The following is a 15603-nucleotide window of genomic DNA, read 5'->3' as shown; positions in this document are numbered from 1 at the left end:
AAAAACTTTTTAAAGGAACAGCAATGCCAAAAATGTTTGTTGCCCTGCACTAGTGAAGGTTATGTGTTTGTTTATATAAACTATAGTACATTTTCTAAAGCAAATCTGAGTAGCCATGGGGGCAGCCATTGAAGCTGGAAAAAAGGGAAAAGGCACACATTAACAGATAAGCTCTGTAAAAACACCATTGTACTCTGCAGAGCTTATCAGTTATCTGCTATGTAACCCAGAGCTGTGGAGTCCAAAGCAATTTTGGCTACCTAGAGTCGGAGTCTACAAAAAAAAACCTACTTCTACTTTAAATTGTAATGAAAATACATTGTTATTTATAAAGTCATTATAAAAGTACTTCTCTGGCGTAAGAGTAAAGCCCAGTGCGTAGTTGTTTTACTAGTATTAAGTATTAAGTCCAGCTAAGCTATTCTAACCTTATTGTTTTAATTTTTGTCTTTCGTTTAAACTTTAGGTTTTTTCTGTAAGATAAATGTTGTGCCTCTGAGTCAGTCAGGCATATTGGGCAAATTTACACCAGGGTAGGAACCCATAGCAACCTATTAGTATTCAACTTTTTTTCGGCCAGCTGCAGGATGAATAGAAGCTTGGCTTTGGAGTTATGGATACTAATCCATTGGTGAAAATGTGCCCATTGTTATCATTAGGGTGTTTATTCTTGTTGTGCTTAATAACTGAGGCATTCACTGCTTAACAGAATGTTCATCTCTTGCCTTGTATGGAATGTTAGCAAGCACATCAGAACCTTCTTTACGTAATGGAACATCAAGAAAATTCCTATTCTCTATTTTCTAACCTTAAGATTTTTAAACTCACAATACTTGCAAAACTAGTAAAGAGTGATCCTCACTGTTGACATGCGAGGGACAGAATTTTCCCTTACCCTGTACTGCAAAACTAACACTTCAGCTGCTTCAAGTGCATACTGGAAGGCCTTAGGTTAGACTTACTTTGGTAGTAATGTTCTAATTTTTATCATTTTCTCTACACAGTAAGTTGCATATTTTTACTTGGTGCAGATACTTGGAGAGACTGGTTAGACCAGTCTCTCCTTTCATGAGGGCAAAAAAAGAATGTAAAATGTGACAATGTTTATATATTCAGCTTGTTCTGTAATAGTTGAACTATTTGTGATGCCAATACATGAAGAAGAGAAACAGGAGCATAGCTTCCACATCTCTTTTCTTAAAGGAAAACTATACCCCCAGAATGAATACATAACCAACAGATTTATTTTTAACAGTTTATATCATGTTACGTGATCTATTAAAGATATATATATCAGTAAATATTGCCCTTTTACATCCTTTCCCGTGAGCCCCACCATTTAGTGATGGGCTGTGTGCTCCCTCAGAGATCACATGACCAGAAATAATGCAGCTCTAACTGTAACAGGAAGTAGTGTGGAAGCAAAAGACAGAACTCTGTCCATTCATTGGCTGATGGAGCCTAGCATGTGTGTGTGCCTTGGCTTGTTTGTGTGCACTGTGAATCCTATAATCTTAGGAGGCGGCTCTTTATTTTTAAAATGGCAATTTTCTATTTAGGATTACCCAGTAGCACATACTACTAAAAAAAAGTATATTCTGAAAATTATTTAAATGAAGCAGGGTTTTACATTGAGACTGTTCATGCAATTTTATTATATATTTTAATTATTTTATATAGAGACCTACATTGTTTGGGGGGTATAGTTTTGGTTGTTGCCTCTTTACAAACTTCAATGCAACAGTAATTTAAATGAGTACCAATCCTACTACCCAACAGTTTAGAGGCCTGGATCTAACCTGGAGTTAGAGATGTGCAGGTTGACAGTCAACCTGAACCCGCCTGCCCCCCACGCTCTGCCCGGCAGGACACCTTTATTTATAGACCTGCACTCGCCCCTCTTTGATGTCACAAAAGAGCCAGGGCAGACACGTGTCTATAAATAGAGGCTGCTGGAGCCAGAGCTTAACCTAAACCCACCCTCACCCCACAAATACTGTGTGAATGTCACCCCGAACCCTCCTGACCTGTGGGTTTCAGAATCACTGATAATCTCAAAAAGAGCTGCTGAGTTTGAAAGCATGCTATTAGCATAAAAACTAGCAATATTCTTCATTAGACTGTTGCACTGTGCATAATTAATATTTGCAATTAAGTATTTAAGGCCTGCCTAAAGTTGCTGTACAAAAAAAACCAACTTATTCTTAGTAAGAAGTTTTATTACATACACTGCACACTAGGGATGCACTGAATCCAGGATTTGGCCAAGACTGCTTTTTCGGCAGGATTTGGATTCAGCCATATCCGTGCTCATGGCCAAACTGAATCCAAACTGAATTTGAATTTGAGCGAAGGGAAAATTGTCTGCACAAAGCATTTATTTTTTCACATTTCCAATGAAGACTTATTACATTCACCCCAATCACAAATTGCAAAGGTGCTTAGATGGCCACTCATGGGACTATGCAAAGTACCCATCTATGAAAAAGGCAACAATGTATGTTTGGTATATAGGTTACTTTATTAACAATCCTTCATTTGATTGGCAAGCACCACAATAAGTGGACTAGAATCACAGCTGTTTGGAATTAAATATTCACACCAGGAAATCCAAAACCAAAGTCCAACTTTAAATTGTCATAAATTGTTCTGACTCCGTATTCCTAAAAGTAGTACCCAGAATGAGAGTTAACACCCAAAGAGCGTTACTGTTTAGAGCAGACAGAGAGGCATTTCTTCCATAGAAGCTAGAGAAAGTCACAGCATCTACAATATTACATTGGCTTATAAATAAGAACAGGAGGCTCCTGGCAGCAGCAGAAAGAGCAGCCATGGTTTCCAGTTAGCCAATGGCGCATGTTAGTAGTGATTATATTCTTCTGAAAAATACTGCAGAAGTTGTGCATATACTGGACTGGCAAATCCCGTCTCTATCCTTCCAGGCCTGCACTAGTCTTTATTCCTCTGTGCAACTGTCTAGAAGGAAGTCCAAACAATGCAACATATATGGCAGGTAAAGTAATCAGAGTACTGTGCACATACTAATAAAGGTGACTAGTGTCCTGGCAAATCTCACTGTTTACAAAAAGACTGGTTTAAAAAGCAGTGCTCCAGTACTTTAAGATAAAGGAGAAGTGATTTAAATAATATATTTGTGTAGATGTGTTTAGCTAACTGTGTGTTACCTGACTGCAGGAAAGATTTGCAATTACAACTGTTTCATTATCTCTGGAATTCTACTACATAAACTGGCATTTTTGTATTTTATCTGCAATAGAAAAACTGCTGTGTCTCTTGCAAACACTGTAACAGGGGAATCCGTAAACCACACCCACCCCAATGCCATTGCAAAATGCAGAAATAAACCAGGAAAGATTAATTCTAGGTATGAGAGGAGCTGAAATGGAAGTAGCATATCAACATACCTACCCATAATATCTTGCTAAAGGGTAAACTAAAGGCCGCATCAAAAAAAACCCACCCAGATAGCCACTTATAGTGGATTAATTAAAAAAACAAAAAAATGAAGACATCACAACTTTTCTCAAAATACCATCCCTGCAATTGCTTTAACTTTGTTTTGGTTTTAAGACAAAAACATAAAGATGAGTGATAAACACAGTGCTATTGTTTATTTCAGTACTGTTTCTATGTACATTAAATCATGTCTGTCCCATTTGCAGGATTTCACAAAGATTATGATGTGATTTTTAATGTAATTAAATGTAATGTAATCCAGTGACCTTTCATACACACACACACACATTTTTAGGTTTAAAAAAAAAAAAAAAAGGAGGGGGTCCATAAACACAGAAATATACATGTGGACAGATAATTAGAATTTTTAGAATCTGAGTTTGCTTGAATATTTCTGGGTGGTTTTGCCATTTACACAAACAATACATGCAGCAAGCCACACATACACATATATATATATATATATTGCACATAGTACAGCTTTCCAGCTTATTACACTCAAAGAAGTCAAGGTTTGCCATCCCGACTCGTGCTCATCCTTTTGCAACTTTGATACGCAGGATCACTAATCTCCCATTATACACTGGTCGTAAAAGTGCTAAGCAATCAAGTAAAGTTCTTTCTATAAGCTCTCATTACAAATCTGCTTGTTAAACTGGTAACTTTAAGATAGAAACACAACAGGATATATGAAAGACTAAAACAAACATGGATTATGTCAGCTTCATTCCAAGTTATCTTAGGCATGCTTGTCTTTTAATAGTGCTATAATAAAATGCAAGCATTAAGCCCTAGCCTAATGGCACATGTGGTCAATACTCTGCTGCCTTTTTGCAACTGGCTGAAAAGTGTCTGAACCTGTCAGTGGAGGCTTTCACAGTCAGGTTTGGGCAGTTCTCTGCCAGTAGAAAAATGCCAGCAGGAAATAAGGCATGTGTGCCATCAGCTGATGCCTGATTTCGCTGGGTCTTAATAGTCAGCAGTAAACTCAGTGGATGGGATCATATATTTTCTCAATGACCCTCAGAGGTGCAAGAACACTTAGCCCTCAACAGTGAAACAAAAGAAGTCTAACTTCCAATGGCATGTGTAAAGAATTTTTGATTTTCAAGTAGCTTCACAGCCTGGCATCATTTCAGACACAAATGCATACAAACATTAACAACGAGGGCCTGTCAAAAAAAAAAAATTAACATAATATATATATATATATATATATATATATATATATATTTTATGAGAATACGTTTTCTTTCTGTTGATCAGAAGTGCCTTAAAGATTTTTGACATTTCTGGGAAATATTAGTCTATCCCACTACTGGGTATACAACGATAAAAACAGTTTCTTGGAATGAGAACAAAATCTTAATACATTTTAACAATTTAACATGAACTACCGGAAAATGTGTGTCTAAATGAGGCACATGGAATTGGGTATGGCAAACAGTATATTACAGTGGGTCAACCAACCAAAGGTGCCAAATGACACACATAATCCAAAGCATCCAATGCAATATGCCCAAATGGCACCAGCCACAAAATGAATATTTCTCTAAGAACAGGGTTAAAAGTGAAAGGAAAAAAGTTTTCAGTTAAGACTAAAAACGCAAACTCTTTGCAGATACAAGTCATGGAAGTTAATGAGTATTATCAGTGGCACAGTACTGACAAAAAAAAAAATCAACAAAAAGAAGAAATGCCGATCTGTATTCACCAATTTCTCTTCCAACTCACTGTCTGCACAAGATGATGCCGCACACTCCTCCTTTTCCCTTGTATATGTCGTAGAGAGATACAGTAGAAGTCCACTAGGGATGGAAGGATGAGAGAATAATGAAGAGGATAAGTCATCGCGTCCAAGGGAAAAGGCTTCTTTTTAAAGTCTCTTTTCTACAGGATGCTACACATGTGAAACAGTAGTGCACTATTTTCCTCATTCTTGGACAATCCTCATGCACTAGAAAACACTACTTATTCACACAGCTTGGCCATGACAGTCCCCCACATGCTGCTGACACAATAATGTAGATGATAACCTATAGGAGAAGGGAAAAAAAAAAAAGATAAATACATTTTGCATAATAAATACTTGACTATTTGCCCACATCTAGTAACCCATAGCAACCAATGTAAAGTAATGAAAACCCCTATTACGTTGCATTTACCAAACCACTTTAAAAGCAACAGCAAGTGAGGAGGAGAGCAGCACTTACTATGGTTACAATAGCAATTATGATGGTCAACTTCAAATTTTTCATGCACATAGCTCTGGCCAAGTTTCTGCTTGTGGTCTTGAACGTGACAGACTTTAAGAAAGTGATAAAGAATAAAATTTAGTCATCAACATAATTTGAACACTAGCATTTTATAAAATGAATAAAAGGACTAAGAAATCGACATAATTCCAGTAGAGAAAACAATTTTAAAAACAGTACCAAATGCATACTTACAGAATCAACAAGGCTTTCTGTTTTATCTATCAGTAGCTCTAACCGTTCTCCTCTTTGGGCAACCAGATCTGGAAATAAAAGGCAAGGTAAATCTGTGTCAGAGAAGTGACAGTTTTCAGGCTCCAGTTTTAGGATCAAACATAAATGTAGATTCCAAGTGTTTTGTCACCTGCCCAGCTGGAAATTGCAGGGACAACAAAATGCCCTGAAGTGCTCCAGGTGGCATTGCCCTTTATATGAATAAATTACTTTAATTTACTGTTCATACTGGTCAGCCCAAACCTGGCCAACTTGTGCATCACTAACATACAGGGCAGAAATGCAATTTTAAAATGTGTATAAAGCATATCATAACGCCCACATTTTTTAGGACCCAGAAACCCCTGCTTGTGCCACTGGCCTCAAAGCCCAATAACAATGTAAACAATGTTGATTTGTCTCCCAGGGTTTTTTTTTTTTTGTTTCCTCAAACATGTAAGCAAAATTCTCAAAAATGGCATCTGTGCCAATCTCCTAAAGAACAGCTTATAGATTAAGCAAGATTAAATTAGTGCAATGAACTATGTCCAACTTATGTTGAGTCCCTTATCCGTATTATTAGATTTAAATCCAGCGAGAACATCATCTGCAACAAGTCTGCATATTTTCCCTGTGCTTGTGTGGAATTCCTCCGTTTCTCCAGTTTCCTCCCACATTCCAAAAAAGACAGAAATGTTATTTGGCACTGATTACAGTGTGTGAATGCTAGGGACCTTGGACTGTAAAATCCCCTGGGACAAGGGACTAATGTGAACAATGTAACATCTCTGCAAATAACTGTCAGCACTATATTATATGAAAATGGATATACAGTAATAATAAAAACATTAGAGCAAACATGTCTGCAGTTTGTACTTACCTATATTTCGGACCATAATTCCTTTAAGTTCATCGACTTGTGCTTGGGTCTCTGCTACACGATCAATACTCTTATTTTCAGAATGGTATTTCTAATAAAAGATAAGAAATATGTATTATAAATGCCCTGTTAAAAAATGTAGTCCACATCATGACTAAATATGTACTGTGAATGGATAGGTGTTTACTTTAAAGCCATACAGACTAACTTCTTATCACTTTGGTTATTATATTAATATATGCTTGCCCAAAAAACACATGTAATACCTTTAGTGTGAATACCTACAGCATGCCATATAAGAAACTTCTTGTACAACTTTGATACTTTGTTATAACTTTCTGAATGGTACAAATATAATTATGCCCAAGTCCCTCTGAAAAAGTTAATGTAATATTCAGCATTTGCAGACAGAAAGAGCATCTTCAGCTGTGCAAGAAGACTTATATGGATGGACCACCATGTATTGTAGTGCAGTCATTTCTAATGATTTTGATAGTAACGGATATCAGAGATACTCTCAAGAGTTTCCTGAAAATCTAGGCACTTTCACTACCTGTAGTGTACTGGTAAGGGACCTGTTACCCAGAATGCTCTGGACCCGGGGTTTTCAAGATAAGGAGTATTTTGTAATTTGCATCTCCATACTTAAAATCTACTAAAAAACATATAAACCTTAATTAAACCAAGTAGGATTGTTTTGCCTCCAACCAGGATTAATTATATCTAAGTTGGGATCAATTAAAGGTACTGTTTTATTATTACAGAGAAAAAGGAAATAATTAAAAAAAAAAATTAAATTATTAGTTTAAAATGTGGTTGATGGCCTTTCTGTATTTCAGAGCTTTCTGGAAAATGAGTTTCTGGATAAGGGATGCCATCCCAGTACTCTACAGAATTCCTCATCCATAGGGGATCAGTCTCCTATCTAGCCATGACTTGACACAAAGAACTATTCTAAAAATTACCCGAAAGGCCTTCTGTACAGGTTAACTCTGCTGAAAATGAGCAGCTATAAATATTTGTTTTAACAAAGTGTCTATACAATTAACTTACTAACACATCACCTTTGTGACAATCAATCAATCCAATTTTTGTGTCTAGTCCCGAAAACATACTAATTACAAAAAAAAAAAACACCACAAGGATCAAGGAATGTTCACACACTTGTGTCTGTTGTGAATCAAGATCACATGTTACCATGTGACAGGCTTAGAGAGATTCTATTCATAATCAGTTAATGCTCTCAAGATAATTAACTGGATATCTATAAGGCACTGTGTGAAAGGCCATTTGCTTGCAGCTAAGCAAACCCAGGTACTGCCGCTTTGCTTTTCAAATTTACCTTCAATGTCTAGTTAACATTGTAAATGGTACACAGATGTTATTCATGCTGTTTTGCAATTGGTCTTTATTCTATTTTCTGTTATTTTAATTATTCACCTTTGTATTCTGAAATATAAATCTATCTGGTTAGTAGGGTCAGTAATCCAATAACAAAAAGCAGATTGACAGTGTACGAGGATAGATTTGCATTATTACACATTATTTTATTCAGGCCAACTTCTGTTGTTTAAATCCCCACCTGACTACTCGATTCACTGACACTAGTATCCAAACAGCAGTTTAAATGGCAAACTAAAGAACTACAGAACAACCAAACATGATGAATGGCACAATCTTGTAATAAGACTGTATACAACATACCAAAATTACATTTTAAGATAAAATACCCCATTAACAGCACAAGGATGTCTGTAACACAAAATGTCCAAGAATGCTCCTGAGGTTTCTTACCAACTGTGCTGCAATCACACTAGAAAATTCACTGTTCATGGCATAGGGAAGTGCTGTCTGTGCCCTTGATCCATATGTTGTCTGAAACCGCTTCTTAATTTCATTCAAGAAATTAAATGCTCTGGAACGCTCAAAGTCCTGTCAAAGCAGAATCATGTATTAACAGGGAAGCTAGCAGTAGCTCAGGCAAATTTGCAGACTGCCTGTACTAGTGACAAAGCAAACTTCAAAGTTTACAATCGTAAACTGTAAAACACCAATTATAGACCTAACAGTAAAAGACATATGAAGATGTAGCAAAGGCATATTACATAGAATCTCTGAGCTATAACCAACATGGCTATGTGAACAAAATTAAATAGAAGGAACGTCATTTTGGCATTTTACTGCCAAAAGATTTGCCACATTAGTGCCACCTAGAACAATATATTTATTCTGCAGAAACCATTACCATACCTGAGTAAACAGCTTTAGAAGCTTTCTCCGTTTGCTTAAGATAGCAGCTGCCATTTTAAATAGCTTCCTGCCTGCAGTCTAGTTATAGCTCAGATCACACATTCCTAAGGGAGGAGGGATGGAGTTCTTAGCATTCTTGTAGGAGGAGAGAGCAATAGAGGGGAGAGGAGAGAACTGTGCAGACTATGGCCACAGGAATTGAGGATGTTTCTGAGAGAGGAAGTCAGACACTGGAACATGTTTACAAAAAAAGACACAAAATCCTGTGTTTCTTTTGATAGAGAAGCAGCATTACTGTGAGTGCTTAAGGCTGTATTTACATAGACCTTTCTAATAAAGCTTCCTTAGTTTTTACATTTTTTTCTTCTTTATCAAACATGCTTACAAGAGGATCATTTCTGGTACTTACATCATCAGTTATACAAAGGTATATTATTCTGTCTTGGCAAATGTAATGAAACAAATAGCTGAAAAGGAAGTACAGAAGCAAAATTAGTATCTGGTACTTTTTTTTTCATAACATTTGCATTGTGCAAACAAATAATAAGCACTTAAGACTGATTGAATTAGAAAAACCAAATAAGGTATAATACGCTTACACCCAATTAAAAAGTAGCAGCAAACTGTGTACTTAATAAAACCTAAAGACAAACGATGCTATTAGGTTAAAAAAAGATATTACAAAATGCAATACTTCTGCCAAGCATACAGTATCTCAAGATTGTTCTTGAGATTAAGTTATAAAACTTATGCACATGATATGACAAAAATAGAACACTTAAACGGATGTGAAGACTTATTTACTAAGCATAATTTCAACCACTAGGCTCATAAAATGTGCACTATTTAGCTCTATATTTGTCAGATTGGCAGAACCTGCATGAGTGCTTTCAGCCACACCTGTTGCTAAAAATCATAGCAGTTGAATGAGATTCTACCTCATGGAGTGGTAGTGGAGTGTTCAACATTAGTAAGCAGCAGTGCTAAGCACTGTCACTTGTATAAATACATGCATATCACTTGCAGTAACAAAAGATTTGAACAATTGTTTTACAAGCTGGAAATTATATAGTGCTGAAAAGAAACTGTGGGATCATGATTTTTATGGTATACTTATATACATCTCTTAATTACACTGTTTACATAGCAAATAATTCACTCTACCATTTAAAATGTTATTCTTGAACCAACAAATGTATTTTTTAGTTGTAATATTGGTATGTAGGCCCAATTTCAGTGCATTGTGCCTTAGTCTGAGCTTTCACATTAGAACTGCTTTCAGGTAACCTATTGTTTCTCCTACTCCCATGTTCTGCTGATCGGCTGCTGGGGGGTGGAAGGGGGGAATATCACTCCAACTTGCAGCTCAGCAGTAAAGTGTGATTATCAGAGCACAGATTACATGGCTATGGCACCCTGGGAAATGAAGAATATGGATAGCCCCATGTGGAGAAAAAAAAAAATCTGTTTGTGTTTTTGAATAATGGATTTCAATGCAGGATTCTGCTGGAGAAGCTCAATTAACTGATGTGTTTGAAAAAAATATGATTTCCCATGACAGTATTCCTTTAAAGAAGAACTAAAGCCTAACTAAAGAAGTAGGGTAGACAAGTTGTACATTATATTGGGCTTCTGTACCAGCCCAAGCCAACCACAACCCTTTAGCAGGAAGATCTGTGCCTCAATCATGCCCCAGTAGCTCCCCATCTTCTTTTTTGCTGATTCACTGCACATGCTCTGTGCTGCTGTCAATAACCTGAGCTTAGGGACCAACAAACAATATACTGTATATATACAGGCTATAAATCACAATACAAGGCTGATCAGTGAATAATAAATTATTAGTACATGGCAGCTCTGAGCCAAGTGCAATTAGCATGGGAATATACTAATCCTCCCCAAAGCATCAGCTTATATGACAGGCAAACCTAATTTTTGTTTGATCATTTGCTACAACCCCTACGCTTAGCTTCTCAAATCACACTTAGGGGCCTATTTATTAAAGTACGACAGATACGAATTACAAAATATTTGTATTTGATCGTACTGTGTGTATTTTCTGCAACTTTTTCTAATGTTGCGACAAAATCGTATTGTCGCGCCGAGTACGATAGTTTCGGATTCATTCAAGCTTCGGTATCGTGACTTTCCTTGGGCCAGGTTGGAGCTGCAGAGTACCATTGAGTCCTATGGGAGGCTTCCAAAATCATGCACAGAAGGATCAAAGTCAGAAAGGTTTTCCTGCTGTTTATGATCGTTCGGATCGCCAAAACGATATTATCGTGACTAATATAATTTATTTGTAAGCATTTTCGTGTTCATCAGAAATTATTGTATTTAATCAATTCGGGATTCAAACTCATACTTTGATGAATAGACCCCTAAGCATGTGAATGTTGCAGAACATTCTAACAGAATCCAAGATACAGAGCTCCTGTGACAACTATGAAGGCAGAAATCATTACTGATAGAGATGGGGAACCTTTAGGTTCATGTAGTACGTTTAGTATATAAAACACTGAATTTCTAGCCATAGCGGTTGGTAACCCATTGGTAACTCTCTATATAAAATTTCCCCATTGATAAATCCATAAAAACATTAAACAACAGACCTTCCATGGGAATAAGTGAGTTTGTTGTTTTCAGATGGGATCTTTGCTAGGATCTGCTCCGTCACCTCCAAGAAGTTCCCACCGCACCAAGCATGTTTTGCAAGTATGGTGGTTCCTCTAGCAACAACAGCAAATAGGATAGCCATGCTTGCACCTGAAACAAAAAAAATAATCCAGGTTAGCATAGGTTAGGAGGAAGCATTTGTCAGTCTATTTACTTACGATAAAATCATGTGAAACATAAAGCTCCAATTGTTTTTCCAACTATTACACTTAGGGCTGTGACACATGGGGAGATTAGTCGCCCGCAACAAGGCAACTTCCATGATTTCGGGAAATTGTGGCGCCGTGTATGCCATCCCATGGGCGGGATGGCGTTTCAGGGAGATTAGTCGCCTGTGACAAGGGAGATTTGTCGCGGGCGACTAATCTCCCCGTGTGCCATAGCCCTTATAGTGCTTACACACTAAATGGAAGAGTGTTAGTGCTTCATTTACATTAGAGAACCCAAGGATGATTGCACATATGTATATTATTAGCCTCTGCCAACATGCAAAGTCTGCATTCAAAAAACATACTAAACACAAGCTGTCTGTTCCAAGCATTCCTCATCCACTCTCATAGCTATTTTGTAATATTATTATCTCTTAACAAGTAGCAAGGACACCATGGCATTGTTGAGCACAAAGCTGGTATTGGCATCCTATCACCTTCTAATCTAATGTTGTGAATTATGTTATGCATGTTCATATATACATGCTCCACAATTTTTGCATGCATTTGTGTTAGAAATTGTGGGGGCAATTGGCAGCAGCAACCTTAAACAAAATTTTAAATGGGATTTCTTAACTATTAGCAGTTATTACACAATTAGCCTTAGAAAACAAAATGCTGCAACTTCCCCAAAAAATGCTTCTGCCCACTTTTAGGCAAGGGGGTGGATGTGGTTACTGTAATTAGCTTTATTACAGTCACTAGAGCACTATATCTGGGTTTCAGCTTGGGTCTTGCAGGTAACAAGTGCAATGCAATAATCTTCTGCTCAGTACTGGGACTTCAATGGATCAAGCTCTCTTTCTAAATATTTTTTTTCATCAAATACATCACAACACAGCACAAAGCTTGCTTTGAATTCACTAGCATAATATAAACACAGGGTAAATACAGAAAATTTTACTTCAAATACTCCTCACTATTCCTCAGAACATTTGCACTACTTACTGATAACCAGTTGGCAGAATAGGTTCAGGAAGAACTGAACAAATAATGCACCACAAAGTGGGGGGCTTTAACCAAATATTTGTCAATGAAAATCTTCTGTTTTTTCTAAGGATTTTATTTCATATTACATTGTAGTTATAAATGGTCAGTCGCTGAAATAGCTCCTGAACCTAGTGAAACAAACATATGGAGACCACTTAAACTACATCAACAGACTGTGACCAAACCTAGAACTCCTTCACTGAAAAGAATCATCGCAAACAATTGCTTTGTTGTTGGAATAAGAAGTGTCAGCACTCTAACTAAAATCCACAGCACAGGTTTCAGCTGAGACAGGGCTAGTGGCATGACAAGTTTTTCGGGCATGAAAACAATTTATTTTTAACTTTACTTTTTTATGAATGCTCTGCAGATTTGCTAAGACATCTAACTGTAAAACAAATTGTGCTGGTCTGCTTAGAGAAACATGTTTATTTGGTGAAACAACCCCCGGTTTCCAAGAAAAAGGTAGAGAGGTTGTGTTGCATTATATGGGCGAGGCCCTGAATTTTTCATTGTAAATGCCTATACACAACCTCTGTTTTCATTATAAGAGAGTACAACATTTAAAGAGATATTACCTAGGTTCTTCAGAGTGACAGCAATGTGGCATTTCCTGAGAAGAGCTCTTATTTCTTTAGGAGCAGCAATTGAGAGGGTAACTAGGAGAACATGTGATGCTTGCAGGGCTTTTAATTTCACTGGCCCCTGAGAAGGGAGATTAGGATGTTAACCCACACCAGTGAACCTGACAGCTCCCATGGAAGGAGTGGGGCCATCTCCTGAGGGTTGACAAGCACAGGAGAAGAATAGAAAGAAATGTGCTATTTGTCAATTTGCAGGAAGCATTTTTATGATAGAATTGCCCAGATTGCAAATGTATTTAAACTGCGTGATTAAAATGCTAAGCAAGTAACTGGCTTCACAAAACTTAGGTCCCACTGACTCAAGCACGAAAACAAAATTCTTCAGCCTACATACTGCCATCAATCCCTTACACACTATGGAACCTCACACACTGCCATATATATAAACAGGTATGCACACATCGTGACTAATATAAAATTGGTAAGTATGCTAAAGTGATACTGACACCAAAAACTAATTTCAAAATATGAATATACATAAAAGTTCCCTATAGGTTGTGTTGACGGTTTTTCGCTGACAGGTTTGGTTTTGTAAGTAATTGTTACTTGAAGTTCCTAAACCTGACTGTTTTGCCAACCTGACTGTCCCTTCCCAACCTGTCAGTTACAGCTTCTAATGCTAACAGACAAATATGGCTGCCCCCTCATAGAGGAACACAGGGGATCAGACAGGTAATGTAAACGCATCAGGCAAATATTTTTATGGCAAAATTATAAAGTTCTTGCAAAGACAATGTTATGATAGATGTAAAAAAAAGATTTACTTTCTGGCGTCAGTATCTCTTAAAGCAGGAGCAACATCAGGCGGGAACAGTAGTCCCAGCACCCGTAGGTTCAGCGGTGTTGCCCTTACTTGGATTACTGGCCGCTGCTGTCAGTGACAAAACGAGCAAAACATAAAGCTGTATATGTGTAAGAACATGCACCCTAGCTATCCCCTCCCTTCTGAAGTCTGCAGCTCACTGACAGCAAGGGGGCGGCTGATCCACGTAAGTACAAACTGCGCAACAGTCCCGACTTTCCTTAAACAGCCCGCAGTCCCGGTTCGCTACTTACACATACCGCAAAGCTGTTAGCTGCAAGCGCCTCACTTCCTATCTCACGGAATAGCCTGACGTCACAACTGCACGTAAGCGCAAGGACGCACACGTAGCCGCCATGTGGGAGTGACGAGTAGAGATGCCGTAATTAAATTAGACAATGAGAAGCGGCTAGAGGTGGCCATAAATCCGCTCCCAGTCCCACAAAAAAAAAATAGAAAAAGAGAGTTTTCGTGTTGGTTGTCCGCCGTGTTTTCAGACATCAGTATTTCCTCAAAAGAGATTTACATTTTCATCTTAAATTTTCAACTTGGGCCATTGCTAATAAAAAGGAAGGAGTTTTTATGCAAACTAGAGCAAAGTCAAATAATGAAATCATCTTTTAGTTTGTCGTTTGAGGGCCCCAGTATTTTTATTCAAGCCAGGGGCAGTGGAAGGGCTAATTTAGGAAAAGACAATGGGTTAAATTGACCAAACGTTTCCTGTGGACTTTTATTTGTGTTGGTTCCCTGTCATTTTTGCGCTAGGTAGTTCCAGGGCACCAATGAAAACCAGTGCTGGAAAGGGTGTCATGGAGGAGTTAGATCACACCGACTGTCATCCATGGTTACCCATAAACAGACTTTCGGTTATTTTGAGTTCTGGTCAGTGTGAAAACAAGGAGAATATGTTTTTGCAATTTAGGGGCAACGTATGAGTTAATTTAGGAGAATCTAATGGGAACCAGCAGTAATCCTCAGCTGTTAGGCTCTACTTTTATGGTTATTATTAACATTTATTTATAAAGCGCCAACATATTCTACAGTGCTGTACAATAAGTGGGTTTCATACATTGGACATACAGAGTAACATATAAAGCAATCAATAACCAATTTTGGAGGCCAGACATTTTTTCCTGCTGTCATTTGAGCCTCTTCTAATCTGACTAAAAAGGAAACTGTTTTTGTGCACACGGGCCAGATAAAAACT

General features: G+C 37.5%; 1 protein-coding gene across 5 annotated transcripts; it reads right to left on the bottom strand.

Annotated features, from left to right (window-relative positions):
* Positions 1-2502: 2502 nt before the first annotated feature.
* On the bottom strand, positions 2503-14775 carry vamp7 (vesicle associated membrane protein 7). 5 transcript variants are annotated; one of them, NM_001142150.1, is given in 8 exon segments: positions 2503-5513; positions 5691-5783; positions 5928-5995; positions 6826-6916; positions 8620-8757; positions 9485-9542; positions 11688-11841; positions 14657-14688. In NM_001142150.1, coding segments are annotated over 7 exon segments (663 nt in total). In that variant the 5' UTR covers positions 11834-11841; positions 14657-14688; the 3' UTR covers positions 2503-5444.
* Between the last annotated feature and the right edge of the window lie 828 nt (positions 14776-15603).

Source organism: Xenopus tropicalis, chromosome 8, assembly GCF_000004195.4.
Source record: "Xenopus tropicalis strain Nigerian chromosome 8, UCB_Xtro_10.0, whole genome shotgun sequence".
Lineage (NCBI taxonomy): Eukaryota > Metazoa > Chordata > Amphibia > Anura > Pipidae > Xenopus > Xenopus tropicalis.
The sequence above is the reverse complement of the archived record's forward strand: the minus strand, read 5'-3'. Positions and strand labels throughout refer to the sequence as shown.